Source organism: Felis catus, chromosome D3, assembly GCF_018350175.1.
Source record: "Felis catus isolate Fca126 chromosome D3, F.catus_Fca126_mat1.0, whole genome shotgun sequence".
Taxonomy (NCBI): domain Eukaryota; kingdom Metazoa; phylum Chordata; class Mammalia; order Carnivora; family Felidae; genus Felis; species Felis catus.
In genome coordinates, this window is record NC_058379.1 from 91,855,627 (window position 1) to 91,874,034 (window position 18,408).

The window sequence follows — 18,408 nt, forward strand, 5'->3', positions numbered from 1 at the left end:
TGTATCAAAAATTATTTTATTTTTTTTATTTTTTATTTTTTATTTAAAAAAAATTTTTTTTTTCAACGTTTATTTATTTTTGGGACAGAGAGAGACAGAGCATGAACGGGGGAGGGGCAGAGAGAGAGGGAGACACAGAATCGGAAACAAGCTCCAGGCTCTGAGCCATCAGCCCAGAGCCTGACACGGGGCTCGAACTCCCAGACCGCGAGATCGTGACCTGGCTGAAGTCGGATGCTTAACTGACTGCGCCACCCAGGTGCCCCTCAAAAATTATTTTAAAAAAGTTCTAGCGTTAACTTCTGTTGACACATAGCTCACGTGTATGCAGCCTGAACATTTAATTTTTTTTTTTTTTAACGTTTATTTAGTTTTGAGACAGACAGAGACAGCATGAACGGGGGAGGGTCAGAGAGAGGGAGACAAAATGAGAAGCAGGCTCCAGGCTCAGAGCTGTCAGCAAGCTGGAACTCATGAACTGGGAGATCAGGACCTGAGTACCTGAGCCAAAGTCGGATGCTTAACCTGCTTAACTGGCTGAGCCACCCAGGTGCCCCTTCTTTGTTATTTATATGTGTTTTGAATACCGTATCCGACACTCCTTAAGGTGTCTTTTCTGCCACAGTGTTGAGTAGACAAAGTAGGGAGGGTGGTCCCTACGTAATGCAGATGAGAACTGCCTCTTGCGTCCTGCCTTTTAAGGGGTTTGGTTTTAACGTTTCACAGTTGGATTTGGCTTTTTACTATAGGCTTTTCTTAGATCCTCTCAAATTTGGGAAGCTGCCTTCCATTGTTGGTTTAGTAAGAAGGCTTTTTATTTTCTTCTCTATGTTGAATATTATCAAATGCCTTTTTTCCCCTCTGTTGTTATGATCATGTGTTTTCCTACTTTAATCTGTGAGGTGGTAAATCACAGTAATTGATTAATGGGAAGCAAACCACGTCTTCTGTTTGGGCTTTGATGGGACTCTTTCCTTTCTCTTTCTCTCTCCCCCTTTCCTCCCTCTCTCATGTTTTCCCTCTATTGTGTTTTTTATTACACATTTTTGAATTTTCTTGGCCAATAGTCTTTTTCTCAATTTCACTTAAGAAAATATGCCTTTTTTTAAATAAAAAAAATGGATAACCGGTACTCACTTTTAAATCAGCGTATGAAACCGTTCCTTTTTATAGAATGTACATTGGTCTTAAAACAACTTGAAGAAATGTAATTGCTCTCTAGAAGAAACTAGTTTTGATCATTGTATTCTTCTACTTTGTGTGCAGACGCATACAGGAAAATTTTTAAACATTTATATCCAGCAGTTTTTAAACAGTACAGTTTTCAACAGTGGTGGTCTTTGTAAAGGCCTTAAGGAGTCAGGTAAATGAAGTTTAAGGTTCTAGGTACTAGGATAGGTCTGTGACATTTTAGCAGCATTTCTGTATGCAGTGATCTGAGTTGGCTTGTAAGCAAATTCTCTGCTTGTCTCTCACCTGCGTTACTTGGGGAAAACTACACCCATTTTACAGAAAGTTATAGTACGGACACTGCAGTAAGCTCAAAGCAGTGTTTAAGAGTTCAGTGTGACTGGCACAGAAAGTTCCTTCTTTATAAATTCCTTCCTGGGACGAAGCAGGAGGGAGACGGGCTTTGCTTTCTGGGAGACACCTTTGCATCAGGCTTCTGGAGCGCTTGCGAAAACTCGTGAATTATTTGCAGGGCTCCCCGAGAGGAGGGTGGGTGTTCTGGTGAACACCGTGCACTGTGGGCTCCCTTCCGGGTGGATTGTTTCTGGGGACGCCGCACACACCCGTGGAGCCGGCTCCGAGGTTCCCGCTGCGAGTGCTGGGGAAACACGCAGAGAGCCGCTGCCCTTGGGGTCAGAATCCGCGAGGCCGCTGGCCGGCTCCTCCACTCGACTCGGACCGACCCTGAGCGGTCCGGGAGCACGTCCTCTGTGCACTTGGGTCTGGATATCGGATTGCTCCTCGGGGACGGTGTCCCCGCACCTTGCTTGCCCTGACCCAGCTCACCCAGTGACGGTTTGCGGGCGGCAACGTGAAGCAGCAGATTGGTGGTTTTCTCCTCAGAGCAGCACCTCCAGAATTGCATGAAGCAGAGGTGAGCAGAAGTAGCAAACACGAGGGTTCGCGCGGCATCACCGTGCCTGTAATCTGGTCGATAGAAGGCACCAACTCCCGGGGGGACCTGTGCCCCAGCTTCCGAGCAGGTGTCGGGAGGTAGATGGAATGGACGGCACCTCCTGTGGGCAGTGGGTCATGCGGGGACGGAAGCGGGGACTCCCCTGCTGAGCGCACCCCTCTGCGAGGGGCAGGGGAGCGCCGGCAAGCCGTGCGGTCCACATGCACTTCGGAACAGCCGCGTGTCCCGCGGTCTGTGGAGCAGAGAGCCTTGCCGGCCCCCCGGCACATCCACAGCTGGCTCAGTCCGCCGGGGAGGCCTCCCTTCCTCATCTGCGCCAGCGAAGGTTCTTCCGAGGGGGCCTGGAGCCTCTCCAGGAGCGGAAGGGACAGATCCCTCCCCGGATGCTTGCCGCCTTTCCGCTGGGCTCCAGGTTCCGGCCGGCCCCGCAGCTGTCTCGTCGTGGGCACCTGCACAGGTGCTCACGGGGCGGGTCGCCCTCCTCCGCCGCCCTGCCATACCCGGGAGAGCTCTGGCGCATCTCGTCTCCTGTTCAGGGTGCCCTCCGTGAGACAGAGGTCAGCGGGCCCACCCTCCCCCGTCCCTGGAGGGCTGCCGGCAGGGGAAGGATGCCGTGCTTTGGCGGTGAGAGCTGCTCCCTGGACAGTTGCAGCTTCGGAGACCTCGGGGATCTCCCGGGAGAGCGAACCCCCGGCGGTCCCTGTGTCCGTCCCCGGTGGAGCACCCTCTCTGGGATGCCACGTGGGCAGGGAGCACCGTGAGACGGGGGGCGGGGGGTGTCTGGCGGCAGGACAGCGCTCTTACTGCCCCTACCTCGGGGCAGCGCGGGGTCGCCGGTTCAGCGGGACTGGGGGCCCGGCCCAGGGGACAGCTGCGGGGTCCGGGAGACTCGGTCGCACACAGCACTAGTGCCGGCCGTGTCCTCTTCCCTGCAGACCTGGCTTCCTCCTCCCCCCTCACTCCCAAACATACGTGCTTTATCCCAAGTCCGGTTGTCAGCCGGCCAGCACGGTGGCCTCTGCCCCAGAGCCACGTGGGCCGTTAGAGCAGGTGCCATCGTGCTCAGGGCCCATAGCTGCCACGGCGCCCGTTTTAGCGCCTGGGGTTGCGTCTGAGCATTCCTGCTGTCTCCCTGCCTCATTGATGTGGCCCAGCCAGCTGCCAGTGACCGTCCCCTCCATTTCCCGCTCCGGGAATCCGGCCAGGAAGTCCGAGGCGTCCTCCCGCCGATCGCTGAGAAACCCGGTAGACCGCGGGACTGGACGCAGAAATTATGCGCGGTCCACTTTACCAAGAGTCTGTCCCTTTGTGTACGACTCCAAATAAGCGGTCCCGTGGCGTATGGCCCAGCAGCCTATTTAACGGCCCCCCCACCTCAGGATGCTGGCCTGTCACTTCCGAGTGGGTGTCCCAACGTTGTGCAAGATTCGGTGTCCTGCCTCCGCCAGGTGCGGGCTGCACTGTTCCCGCAGGGCGTCTTTTGTCAGAGGATCCTGCGGCCTCTGGTTTCCACGTCACTCCACGACCCACTGGCTGAGTCGGAGGCCGCGAGGGTCCAGTGGTGCTAACCTCTCTCGCAGTCCCGTCCGCCGCTGAGATGGCGTGAACGACAACGGCCGTTCAGGCTGGGGCCACGTAGGGGGACGCTGTGGAACAGAAAGTGAGGGCACGCTTGGGCTGCTTTGCTTCGTTTGAAGTCTTCTCTGTAGATTCAGCATCTGAACTTGGATCCTGAGATATGAGCGTCTCCCTGCTCGTTGTTGAACAGTAGTCAAGTCTGAGTATTTGTATTCAGCTTCATGTTCCAGTAGAAAGCAGAACGACTTTCTGTGACTGTCACTGTATGTCCTTCGGACTGCACCTTCTGTGTGCACCCGCGGCCTCTGGGCACAGAGGCCCAGAATACGCCAGGGCCTTCCGTTGCAAGAATACGCCAGGGCCTTCGTCCAGCGTCTGATGCGGCCCTTGGAGTGGGTCCTAGAGGAGCCTGTCTGTCTGTCTCTCCTGCTGTCCTGCAGTTCTCCGACAGCAGTGGCTGTGCGCTCTGGCCCCCGGACGAATACACAGGCGTCTTCCCGTCCCTCAGTTCTGCCTCCCCCCTGCAGCACCCAGGTCCTCATCACCTTGTCACCCTCGTCCTCCACTGTGGCCGAGGCCGATGCCGGGGACACGGCTGGCCGTGTCCCCAGTAATTCCTCCGGTGTGGAAACCGATTCAGGAGTGAGGAGGACACCTCTAGGGTACGGTTTTCTTCGTCCTGCCGAAAACCTCTCGCGGCACGTAGGCTTTCCATCACGTCCCCCTGTCTGCCTCAAGCTCTGCGTCTCACAGACCCCGCGAGACCTCTCACGCTGTGGCCGTTGTGAGCTTTGTTTCTAGAACTTCATACCTGGCTTTTGCTTCTTCTTTGCCTGGTAAATGTACCTCCAAAAACTCCCTTTCGAATGCAGACTTTTATATTTGAAGATTTCATTTTATGTTTTTTTTAAAATAATCTCAACACGTGGGCCAACGTGGAGCTTGACGCATAATGCTGAGACCCAGAGTCGCGTGCTCCGCCGCCGAGCCGGCCAGGCCCCCCTTCCCTCGCATGTGGACGTTTCTGAGTGTCGTGTTGTCCCCCCCGGGGGCGAGTCCACCCTGACGCAGGTCCCTGAGCTCTGCTGCACGTGCGTGCTCGAATCCCGCACCTGAGTCCCTCCACGGGCAGGGGTCTGCCTGCCGTGGTCGCTGGCATGTGGTGAGCACTCTCCTAGAAGTGGAGGTGGGAGGACAGAGTGCTCTGAGAGAATCGCTCTCAGATTCTAGAATTACACAGATGTCAACGTGTGCCTTGACTTTTCCACTTATTGGCACCTGACCTGGGGCAGGTTCGCTAACCTTCGTCTGTGCGATGGGGCGGTGGCAGAACGAAAGGGAGAGACCTGAGTGTGAGGAATAGGGCCTGACCCGGGATGACTGCTGCATGGAATGCACAAATTTAAAAATTATTTTTTAACTAGGTGAAACTTGCTCTTGCCACGTAATTCAAAAGATACAAAACGGTGTGCAGTGAAATGTCCCCTGTTCATCCTTGTCCTCCACATAACCCCTCTCCAGGGCAGCTGCTGTCACTGAGGGTCTCTGTCTTCTAAACAAGTACAGGCATGTTATTATATAGTATGTATCGTATTGTTTTTCAGTATTTTGGGGGGCATACTGGGTGTGTGTGTGTGTGTGTGTGTGTGTATAAAATCTATATATAATCTTTCTTGCAGTTTACTTTTTTTCCACCTGATATTTTAGAAAATATCTAGAGATTGTTCCATTTTATGGATAAATAATTATGTAGGTTATTTGCAATCTTGCAAATACAGGTGATAATAAATACAAATTTATTTAATACCCCTTCAAATACTTTAGTGTGTGTGTCCTAAGGTCAAGGATGCTGTCTTCTAGAACCAGAGTGTAGACATCAACATCAGGGTAGTGAAATTGATCCAGTCCACAGATCTTGTTCGAATTTCAGTATTTGTATCACTAATGTGCTTCATATCAAAAGAAAAAAACAATGGGGTAAATATTGCTGATTTTCCTTCCAGGGCTTTCTGACAGTTTATACCCCCATCCACAGTGCATTGGGGTATCTGTCCATTTCCTCACAGCCTTTTGAAGGGATTGCTATCAAAATTTGGGGACCATTTTTACTCATCTGATAGGTTAAAATGGTTTCTGATTGTAGCTTTAATTTCATTTCTCTAATAAGGAGTAAAAAGGTTGAGCAAGTTTTCATGTTGAAGAGCCACCTACATTTTTTCATTAGGCTGACTTGATTTTTATTTGCCATGATACATTAAGGATGATAGTATTTTGAGAGCATATATTCCTTTCTAATTTGTCGTTTTGAATTAAAAGGGAGAAATATTTTCTATACCCGGATTGGTCAGTGTTTCACAGATTTTGGACTTCTACAATACTTAGACTTCAACGTGGACATTATGGGAAATAACCTCTTTTATCCAACGCTTTCATACTTTCAATTTTTTTTAACATTTATTTTTGAGAGAGAGAGAGCGAGAGAGAGAGAGAGAGAGCGAGCACGGGGGAGGGGCAGAGAGAGAGGGAGAGACACAGAATCCGAAGCAGGCTCCAGGCTCTGAGCTGTCAGCACAGAGCCCATTGCGGGGCTTGAACCCATGAACCGTGAGATCATGAGCTGAGCCGAAGTTGGACGCCCAACCGACTGAGCCACCCAGGTGCCCCTCATACTTTCATATTTTAAGCTGAATCTCTGACTCAGTTTAATTTTTTGTTTTTAGATGGGCACCCCGCTGTCCAAACACCATTTATGGACTAAGTCCTGTTTTCTCCACTGAAACACTGTGATACCGTTCTGTTCGTTACCCTCCCAGACCTGTATGGGTCTTTTCTGGACTGTGTTCTGTGCACAAATCTGTCTTGTTCATGTCTACTGCTGGTACGCTTTCTTGCCTATGGGCCTAGTCCTTTCCTGCTACGCTTGACGGTGTGTTTTGAACGATTTTCCCATACTTATTTTTTCACGTGTACTTTAGACTTGTCTGCTAAAGCTCCAAAACTCTAGTTTTTAAAAAAGTCCTTTCAGTATTTATATGTAAGTGATTTAACCAGTGAGAATTGATGTCTTTATAACTTTTAGTCTTTGTACCAAAGAATAGGGTGTAGATTTCCATTTCTTCAGATCTTTCCTTTGTATTTTTTCATTTTTTTAGTGGCATTTTAAAATTTTCTTCTGGATTTTGCTTGTAGGTATGATGTTGATTTCCACTTATTAAAATGTGTGCCTCTTTCTGAGTTTTAGGTTTTTTAAGGCATTTAATCATATCATTTGTAAATCATGATTTTTACCTTTTCCTTTGTAGTTAGTTAATGCTGTATATTTCTGTATCTTACCTAATTTCACTGGCTTGTATCACTAGAACACAATAAATTCATGGCAGTGATAGCGGATTTTTTCTGGGCTGTAATAGGATTGTTTTTAGTATTTTCCTATTAAATGAAAACATACTGAGATATGTTTGTTCAGCTCTTCCTGTTTTCAGACGATTTTTTAGAAATTAAGACTAGCTATTAAATTGTAGTAATTGCCTTTTCATCTTGAAGACGATTATAATGTATGTTTTTTCTTCTTAAATTTATTAATGTGTTTGAAGAGAAAAGCAGTTGTCCAGCACCAGGGAAAGTTGCCGCGTGGGAATGCACATCTGGTTTTCCAGACCTTTCAGTTTGTCAGAGGGTCGAAAATCTGGATTAATATTTTAGTAGTAGCGCGTGGGCCAAGCAAAGCCCATGCAGGCCACGTGTGGAGACTGCGGCAAGGCCACAGTTTGTAATTTCTGTTCTAGTCCGTTCCTGGAAATAATTAGAACCTGGTGACAGTTGAATGTTCTGTCATCTTAGATAGTTAAAGGTACAGTTTTCATTCTTGCCTGGATGAAAAGCTGATGGGGAGGGTTCCCAAATTTATTAGCTCATCGATACTCTAGTTCTGTCGCCTTTTTATACCTTGGCTTTTTTTATTTATCATAAGATCTTTAGGTAATTACTGCACTTCTTTGAATTAATTTTTACCTGTTGGTTTTAAACAGCCTTAAGTTTCAGACTTCCTTAATGTAAACGGTGTCACCATAAAATAAATGCTCTCTCCCATTTTTGAAGCCACTTCCCTTATTTTCTCTTCTTTTCCCTGTGGTTTGCGTGTGTTCCTGACTTGACCTAGTTTCTGTTGCGTCACTGTTTTTAGGAAAATGTAAGTTTTTTTCTTTAACCTAACCTTATTTCCTATGTTAGTCTTGCAAAGAGCATCGTCTTCAGGAAAATGCGTTTTCGCTCCTTGTAGATTCACTTGTACATAGTAGAATTCCTTGCATTTACTAATAACAGAAGGAAACAAATTATTTTTTGTCTAATAAAGCTATGTCTGTAAAGACACAGTTAAATAAACAGTTAAAATTTCCTGATGAATTTTGTTAACCTGGCCAAAATCTTTCTAATTTTAAGTGGGTTCTTGACCTCACTGTAAATACCTATTTAATTTCAGATAAATAAAGCTAATCAAAATTATAAAAGATAAAAAGTGGTTCTGCTGAATTTTGTTTTTAAAATTTTTATAATTTAGAAATCATTTTACTTATATTTCAGTAAACTCGTGATTTTTCTTTGGATGGGAATAGTTTTATTTATTTATTTATTTATTTATTTATTTATTTATTTATTTATTTATTTAAATGTTTATTTATTTCTGAGACAGAGACAGAGCATGAGCCAGGGAGGAGCAGAGAGAGAGAGAGGGAGACACAGAATCCAAAGCAGGCTCTAGGCTCTGAGCTGTCTGCACAGAGCCCGACGCGGGGCTCGAACTCACAGGCCTTGAGATCATGACCTGAGCCGGAGTCAGACGCTCAACCGACTGAGCCACCCAGGCGCCCCTGATGGGAATAGTTTTAAACCTGATTGAAAGTTGAACGATAATATTTAAAGTTACAAAATAGTCTTTTATATTTGGTCGTGAGCTATTTCTTTGTCATAAGTATTTATGAATGCCTTTTCATAGGGCAAGAATTCATGGTCTCCCAATTACTTGCGTGGGGATTACTTGTTTGTTATTCATGGTATCAGATGGGCTCAGACAGCGCTTTCTCTGCCTTCGTCTCCTCATATCCTGAGTTAACTTTGGAGTCGTTTGGTCACATGTGCTTTTATTCACATGTACAGTGGCCTGAGTTTGTACGCTTGCCTTTGGTGTATGTATCTTACCTGTCCAGTTAGCCCTCTTCCCTCCCTCGGGCCATGATTTGTGTTCTCATGTGACTGTGAAGATTTTCTGCAGGATTCACTCATAGTCTTCCGTCATTTCAGTGATGATGGAAATTTCACCTTTTTCCCTAACTGATCGTATATCTTCTGCTGTGGCAAAAAAAGCAGATAGCTCTTCCATAGGTGCGCTGTTGTTTCGATCTAACCCCAGACGGTCAAGTGCCTTAACAGTGGGTAGAAAACACAAGGGCCAGACAGGCCGAGCCGGACTGGTTGTGTTTTCTTTCGGCCCCAGGTTCGATCCGCGAGGAGAACGGTGTCCGGTGGCACGTGTGTCCCTACTGCACCAAGGAGTTCCGGAAGCCGAGTGACCTGGTGCGCCACATCCGCATTCACACCCACGAGAAGCCCTTCAAGTGTCCGCAGTGTTTCCGGGCCTTTGCCGTAAAGAGCACCCTGACCGCGCACATCAAGACCCACACGGGCATCAAGGCGTTCAAGTGCCAGTACTGCATGAAGAGCTTCTCCACGTCGGGGAGCCTCAAAGTGCACATCCGCCTGCACACAGGTGCCCGGGGCTCGGGGCCTTCCCCTCCTGTCCCCTCCGATTCATGGGGCCTGCGGGCAACAGCCGAACACCCTTCCCAAGTCTCTGTGATCAGCTTGGTAGGCTAGGCTGCAGGTATATGCTGGTCCACAGAGTGACGGGACTAGGTGCCCACAGAGCCCGCGTCTGAATGAGGGAAGCACTAAGCACTAGCACTCGGAATGAACACAGGAGGCAAAGGGCCAAGAGAGGGGTGCTTGGGGGCCACCGCATGTAGAGGTGGAGGAGGTGGGCCTTTGTAAGGAGACACCTGGGTGGGGTGGGGGGCGTTTGTGCTGAGGCCTGGGGCAGGGAGGCAAAGCTGATGCCTCTTCACCCTTTCAGATGTTTTGTCGTCAGGATGAAGGCATGAAAACATTCATATTTAGGCTGTAATTTCGTTTAGGATCGTTTTGTTGTGATCTATTCACAGATCATAAAATGGACTCTTATTTTACGGTGAACTCAGAATTCACTTTATTCAGAAATTGTGCAACCCACCCAACTATTTTCAACGTTTTTATCATCCCGGCCCCACCAAAGAAACCCCATATCCATTAGCAGGAACTTTTCCTGCCCACCTGGGGTTCCGGGGCTGAGCTGATCATGTGGAGGAGTGTTTAAAAAAGCTGACATTTGTTGCTTTTGTTATGTGCCCTTCTTTGGAACCTCCGTTTTCGTTTACCGATAAAATTGTAAATGAAGGAATTTCCTTCAGGAAAGGGAATTGATAGTAGAGAATTGTGAAGAGGACATTATTACTGTCAGCAGCAGCAGCATTATTATTATTTACAATCACTGACAACTACCATTTACTGCTGTTTACTAAATGCTCGGAGCTGCTGAGTGCTAGTTAAACATGAGTGTCTACAATCCTGGCAGCCAGCCTGGAGGCAGACGTTGTTCCACGTTACAGATGATGATTTGAGAGAGAGCAGTCTTACTGCCCTGGAGTATTCCTAGGGACTGAATATTTGAGTATCTGAAGGTTTAAATATTTTACAATGCGAGGATAGCACATGTTTTTTACTTCCAATGATCTTAAGACATACCTTAACATCTATAGTATGCACTGTATGCAGACAGGGGAAAATAGCTGCATGACATCCACGAAATTGTACGCGTGAAGCGAGAAACTCTTCAAGTCAATATCAAACTACTAGAATTTTATGTTGGCATTAATTGTTGAGATGTATGTTCTTGAAATAATTCTGCCGCGTACTTTTATTTTTATTAGGAGTCAGACCTTTTGCTTGTCCTCACTGTGACAAAAAGTTTCGGACCTCAGGCCATAGGAAGACTCACATTGCTTCTCACTTTAAACACACGGAGCTAAGGAAGATGAGGCACCAGCGTAAACCGGCGAAGGTTCGAGTCGGCAAGACGAACGTTCCGGTCCCTGACATTCCTTTGCAAGAGCCGATTCTCATAACTGACGTAGGTAAGATTCTCTTCCCTCTTGCACCTTGCAGAAAGTATATAAGTATTTTGTCTACACAGTGGTAGACCGGTGGTTACAGGGAGACAGTTTTAGCATGCTGTTCATGAAGTGTTTGTGTAGCACTTTTGCTTTATGGCCCGGTATGTTCCACAGTCGAGCTGAAAATCCTAGCTCTGTCTCAGCTACTGCCCAAATTGTGTTCTTGGTTAAGAAAGAAAGGATGTGTCCAGCTGGAGATACTAGCACGTAAGTCCTCACTGAAGACGAATTTCTGTCTCAGGGGAACCGTCAACGTGGACGAGGGTTCTTCATGTGAGACGCGCAGTCCGCTTTGTTACTGTCATCTTAAAATCCCTACATGACAGGTCGCAGGTTTTATATGGGCTGCTTTCATCTTTGGACTTAAAAAGGAAAACTGCTAGCGTTTAAGGCTTTTTTTTTCCAGGCTGAATGTTATTAAGGTTAAACTATGATTTTATTATCTAGAAACACTGCTTATGAGAAAGTGCTAAACAACGTTTTTTTTTTTCAACGTTTTTTTTTTTTATTTTTTTATTTTTTTTATTTTTGGGACAGAGAGAGACAGAGCATGAACGGGGGAGGGGCAGAGAGAGAGGGAGACACAGAATCGGAAACAGGCTCCAGGCTCTGAGCCGCCCAGAGCCCAACGCGGGGCTCGAACTCACGGACCGCGAGATTGTGACCTGGCTGAAGTTGGACGCTTAACCGACTGCGCCACCCAGGCGCCCCGAGAAAGTGCTAAACAAAATGAAAGAAACTGCATTAAATTCTGGGATAAAACTTATATTTTTATACAGTTTCTGTGTTTTATTAGGTCTTAAGCAAGATAATCCAGTCCATGAACAAAATTAACATCAAAGTATAGTTTAATATAAATAAAGGTCATATGGTATAAAGGGAGATATTTTAGATTAATATGAATTACAGTTTGCTAATAAGATGATCAATAATCATGAATTTTTTTTAAAGTTTATTTTTTTGAGAGAGAGAGAGAGAGAGAGAACGAACATGAGCAGGGGAGGGGCAGAGAGAGAACCCTAGGCAGGCTCTGCACTGTTAGTGTGGAGCCTGATGCAGGGCTCGAACTCACGAACTGTGAGATCATGAACTGAGTGGAAACCAAGAGTCAGACACTTAACGAACTGAGCCATCCAGGCACTCTTCAACAATCATGAATCTAAAGAAAAAAAAATCATGAATCTTTATTTAGGAGCATAGCATCACATATATAAACCAAAAACAATTAGAAGAAAGGAGAAATATTCAAATTGTAAAGTATAGTGAAAATTCCTCAATTAGATCAATTTAACTAAACAGTAAAACTGAAGCGGATTTGAAGTACACACATATATAAAAAGGGTTATTTAATAGCTTCATAGAATCTTTTCCTCTATAATACTCGTTGAAACATGCACAGAATTGAAGTTGGTCAAATCCTAGGATAAGGAAGAATTTCAGATTTTCAAAAGTAGATGCTGTACAGGACACAATCTTTGATTGTAACTCAATGAAAACATAACAGAACAAAGCTCAATGTGTTAGCTGTAGTTCAGATAGCTTACACATTTGAAAATTTAGATGAAATGGATCTTTTCTAGAATCATGTTCTTCTATCATGATTGACTCTAGAAGAAATGGAAAACCCCAAAACAGACAAAAGATTGAAGGTCGTCATCCTCCCCCGAGTATCATTCTCTGTTGATTTTATGTGTGTGTTGTACTGAGCTTCCTGGAAACTATAATTCTTAGGGTATTAATTGTTCAAACCCTAGAAACTGACAAAGCTCCCATGGAGGTTAGAATGCCTTGATGTTCTAGTCCACTTTTGGTAGCTCACAAAGTAAAACAACACGCTAATTTAATGTGTATCTGATCTTCACCATAATCTATAGGTTCTCAATGGTTTGTGTCATTCCTGAAATGAGGAAAGTCTCTGAAAGTCAGGACAGATTCAACATTTGTTTAGTGGCCCTAGAATTTTCCTTCATGCTTTCAAAGTTACCCTCAAATTACCAGTTTTTTTCTCAGGTTGCCATTAATAAAATTAAACATCTGTGGGTTTCTTGACTTTAACTTTCTAAACCCGTAGTTAAACTACAGTCCCGATACTCCAGGCTTTTTCCCAGGTTAAAATGGGTACATTTTACTTGTCGGTTTCACAGATAGTTGGGAAACCAAACTTAAATCAAATTAGTGGAAGCAGAATTCTCCTTTGGTCCAGGCTGAGTGAGACACACGAGGGAAATGATTCATATAGAGAGGGCTTCGCATTATAGAAGGTAAAATATTGTAAATAATTATTTACAGTGCTTAATGTCATTGTCATTTATATTTGTGTCTGTCTCTTCTTTCAGACTCTGAGCTCCTCAGGGGCTCTGTAGGAAAGATGTGACTTTAATAACCTTCCGGGGACAGATTTTGATAAAAATGTGACAGAGAGGGTTTTAGCACAGATTAGTTACAGTTATTTGACTTCATTGAGAGACGAGCTGTTCTAGTTTAGCCAAGTTACTTAAAACACAATATGTCACTTAGGCTAAGACTGTCACTTCAGAAAGTTAGAATGCATTAAAACTACCATAGCAAGTAATTTAGTCTGCATATTAAGGAAGCACAGTTGGTGGTATGGTATTATACGGTCAGAAAAACTTTGAGAGCTGTATAGGAACTTGAAAATAGTCATTCAGAACTTCTCTACATTCTTCATTTGTACAGATATAAAAACTAAGCTCTAGAAAGACTTATGATGTTGCTTTTACATTACACAACTAGTTTGTACTCATGGTAGAACTAGAATTCTGGATCTTCTGGCTTGTAGACCAGGGTTGTGGTCAGTAAAGTTCCCTTCCTCTGCACATCCATTACCATTGCACTCCCAGGCACAAAAGTATGGGAGAGCACACCGTGATTTTCGAGGAGTCATTGTATCTTGGTATCAAGCACTAGTAATTTTTACTGAACTTGAATGTTGTGAACTTTATTGTGTGTCAGGGATTGTATTTCACTAGACATGCTCTCTTGTACTCTAAATGTTTTTTCTTCGAATTCAAAAACTAAATTTTAAATACAATAATGTGTAGACTAAGGAGGTATTGGAGTCATAAGGCAAGCATGATATTCAGAGGGAGCTCATTATTACCATCATAAAAAGCTGAGAGAGATCATTGCCACCAGACCTTCTTATAAGAAACGCCGAAGGGATTTCTTTGAGTGGAGGCAAAAGAACAGTAATTAACATCATAAAAACATAAAAAGATAGCATGAGTCTCACTGGTAATGGTAAATATGTAGTCATAGTTAGATTCTGCATTACAACAATAGTGGTGCACACTTTACTTACGACTCTGGTTTAAAGGTTAAAAAAAAAGGTGGTAAAAATAACCATAACTCTAGGCATTTGCAGTTACATAGTATAGAAAAAACATAAATTTTATCAGCAGTAACCTAAAATGTGAGGGGGAAGAGAAGTAAAAGTGTAAAATTTATGGATTCTATTGAAGTTATTATCTGTTTAAAACAGTATGTTATAAGTTTAAGATAGTCTGTGTAAGCCTCATAGTAACCACAAGGGAAAATCCTACAGTAATCCCACAAAAGAAGATGGTAAAGAAATTAAAACATACTGAGGTATCAAAACACAAAAAGCAGGATAAGAAAACAAGGAACATAGGATTCAGAAAACAATTAACCAAATGGCATTAGTAAGTCCTTACCTATCAATGATTACTTTAAATGTAAATGGATTAAATCCTCTAATCCAAGGACACAGAATGGCTAAAGGGAGAACAAAACAAGATTCAATGATATGCTGCCCAGGAGAAGCTCAGGTTAGCTGTGAAGATAACACATAGAGAGTGAAGGGGGTAGAAAAAGACATTTCAAAAATAGTAACTGAAAAAAGCAGGAGTAGCTCCACTTGTATCAGACAAAATGGACTTTAAGGTAGAAATGATAAAGAAAAAAAAGACAAAGGAGGTCATTATATAATGATAAAGGGGTCAGTCCATCAAGAAGATATAACAGTTGTAAATATTTATATGCCCAACATGGGAGCACCCAAGTATATAAAAGCAGAAACAGCTAATAGGAGAAATAAACAGTAATTCAGTAATAGTTGAGGACTTCAGTACTCCACTCTCAACAATGAACAGATCATTCAGATGGAGAATTAATAAGGAAACAGCACATTTGAATAACACTACACACCAAATGGACCTAACAGGCAAATACAGAACATTCTAACCAACAACAGCAGAATACCCATTCTTCTCAAGCACACATCAGACATTTTCTAGGGTAGACCATACGTTAGGCCACAAAAAAAAGCCTTAGCAAATTCAAGAAGATTGAAATCATACCAGGTATCTTCTGTGATCACAGTGGTGTGAATCTAGAAATCAGTGAGGGAAACTGGAAAATTCACAGACACATGGAAATACTCTCCTGAACAACCAGTGGATCAAAGAAGAAACTAAGGAGGAAATAAAAAGAGTCTCTTAAGACAAGTAAATATGGAAACACAATGTACCAGAATTAATAGGATGCAGCAAAAGCAGCTCTTAGAGGGAAATTCATAGCAGTAAACACCAAATTAAGAAGCAACAAAAATCCCAAATAAACAACACCTTAAGGATCCTACACCTTAAGGAACTAGAAAAAGAACAACAAACTGAGCCCAAAGTTAACAGAAGGGAAAGAGTAGTAAAGATTAGAGCAGAAGTAAATAGAGAACATAAAACAATAGAACATATTAATGAAACTAAGAGTTGGTTCTTTGAAAAGGTAAACAAAATTGAGAAAACCTTTTCTAGACTAACAAAGGTAGAATCAGAGCATCCAAATCAACAAAATTATAAATGGAAAGGAAAACATTACAACTGATACCACAGAAATACAAAGGATCCGAAGAGGCTACCATGAACAATTAAATGCCAACCAACTGGACAATCTAGAAGAAATAGAGTAATTCTTAGAAATCTACAACTTACCAAGTCTGAATCAGGAAGAAATAGGAAGTCTGAATAGACCAATGACTAGTAAGGACGTTGAATTAGTAATCAGAAGTCTCTCAATATAAAAAGCCCAGGACCAGATGGTTTCACTGGTGAATTTTACCGAACATTTAAAGAACAATTAATACCAACCCTTCTCAAACTGTTCCAAAAAATCAAAGAGGAAGGACATTCCCCAAACTCATTTTACAAGGCCAACATTATCCTTACACCAAAAGCAGAAAAGGACACTACTAGAAAAGAAAACTACCCAATATCCCTAATTAATATAAATGTAAAAATTCTCAATACAATACTGCTAAACCAAATTCAGCGGCACATTAAAAGAATTATTTACCACGATTAAGTGCGATTTATCACAGTGATGCAAGGATGGTTCAACATATGCAAATTAATCAGTGTGATATGTTACATTAATAGAATAAAAGAAAATAGTCATATGATTCCAGTAGACACAGAAAAAGCATCTGAAAAAATTCAGCATCCATTCATGATAAAGAATTTTAACATAATAGGAGTAGAAGGAACATAACTCAATGTAATAAAGGCTACAGGACTACAGCTAACAATATACTAAATGGTAAAAGGTTGAAGCCTTTTTCTCTAAGATCAAAACAAGACAAGGGTGCCCATTCTCACTGCTCTTATTCAACAGAGTATTGGAAGTCCTAGTTAGATCAATAGCATCAAAAACAGTAAAATACTTAGGAATAAATTTAACCAAGGAGGTAAAAGGTCTCTACTCTGAAAACTACAAGACACTGATGAAAGAAGTTGAAGAAGACACAAATAAATAGAAAAGTGTTCCATGGATTGGAAGAATTAATATTGTTAAAGTGCCAATACTACCAAAACCATCTATGGATTCAGTGCAATCCTGTCAAGATTCTAATGGTGTTTTTTTACGGAAGTAGAAGAATTGGTAAGGAACCACAAAGGACCTGATTAGCCATGGAAATCATGAGAAAGACGAACAAAGCAGAAGACATCACACTTCCTGATTTCAAGTTATACTGTAAAGCTGTAGTCATGGTTATAGTGTGGTACTGGCATAAAAACCAGTAGACCAATAGAATCAAATTGAGGGCCCAGACACAAATCCAAGTGTATGTGGTTAACTGATACTTGACAAGGGAGCCAAGAACGCTCAATGGAGAAAAGATGCTCTCTTCAATAAATGTGCTGGGATAACTGAATAGTCACATGGAAAAGAATGAAACTAGACCTTTATCTTATATCACTTACAGAAATTAACTGAAAATGGGTTAAATACATAAATGTAATACTTGAAACCATAAACGTTCTAGAATAAAACCTAGGAACGAAGCTCCTTGATGTGGGTCTTGGTAACGATGTTTTGGATATGATGCCTAAAGCACAAGCAGCAAAATAAAAAGGAAGTGGGACCACATCAAACTAAAAAGTTTCTGTACAGCAAAAGAAACCATCAGTAAAGTGAAAAGATAGCCTATGGAATGCAAAAAAAAAAAAAAGTTTGCAATCAGTGTATCTGATAAAATGTTAATATCCAAGATAAATAGAGAATTCCTAACTGAATGGCAAAATGATAAATAAATAAATAAATCTAAAAAAAAATTTAAAAAGTGGGTAACAGACCTGAATAGACTTTTCTCCAAAGAAGATAGTCAGAAGGCTGACAGTTACGTGAAAAGATGCTCAACATCGCTAGTCATTAGGATATGCAAAGTAAAACCACAGTGAACTATGGCTGTGGGACAACAAATGCTGGTATGGATGTGGAGAAAAGGCAGACTTTGTGCACTGTTGGTGGGACTGTTAATGGTACAACTGCTATGGAAAGCAGTAAGGAGGATCCTCAGAAAATTAAGAATAGAACCGCCATATGATCCAGCAGTTCTGCTTCTGCATTCATCTCCAAAGGAAAGGAAAATACTAACTCAAAAAGATAGCCACACCCCCATGTCCACAGCAGAAGTATCTTCAGTAGCCAAGAGATGAGAACAACCTAAGTGTCCATTGATGGACAGATGGGTAAAAACATTATGGAAGGAATATCATTCAGACATAAACGATGGGGAAATCCTACCATTTGTGGCAACGTGCACAGACCTTGAAGGCATTTTTTTGCTAAGTGAGACAAGTCTGAGAAAGACAAATACCATATGATCTTACTTATGTGTGGAATCCAAAAGGCAGAAAAAACAAAAACAGATGCATAGAACAAGAGGTCAGACTAGTGTTTATCAGAAGAGGGGAGTGGGGGACAGGGAGCGTTGGGGGGAGGGGGTCAAAAGGCACACACTTCCAGCTGTGAGATAAATACGCAACAGCGATGAGAAGGCCGCCGTGGTGACTACAGCTGGCGCTGCCGTGTGATGTGCAGGACGGTTGTGAAGAGTAGGTCCTGAGAGCTCTCATCACAGGTAGAACTGTTTTCTTTTTTCCT

The 18,408-nt window shown here is 43.2% G+C and overlaps 1 protein-coding gene across 12 annotated transcripts in view; it reads left to right on the forward strand.

Moving 5' to 3' along the window:
- ZNF236 (zinc finger protein 236) overlaps window positions 1-18,408 on the forward strand; it is a 107,635-nt gene that overhangs the window by 38,970 nt on the left and 50,257 nt on the right. For all 12 annotated transcript variants that reach the window (XM_023242112.2, XM_045041267.1, XM_045041268.1 and 9 more), the window contains 2 exons: window positions 9,216-9,488; window positions 10,744-10,947. In XM_023242112.2, the coding sequence (XP_023097880.1) occupies window positions 9,216-9,488; window positions 10,744-10,947 (477 nt within the window). The remainder of the gene's footprint in view (window positions 1-9,215; window positions 9,489-10,743; window positions 10,948-18,408) is intronic.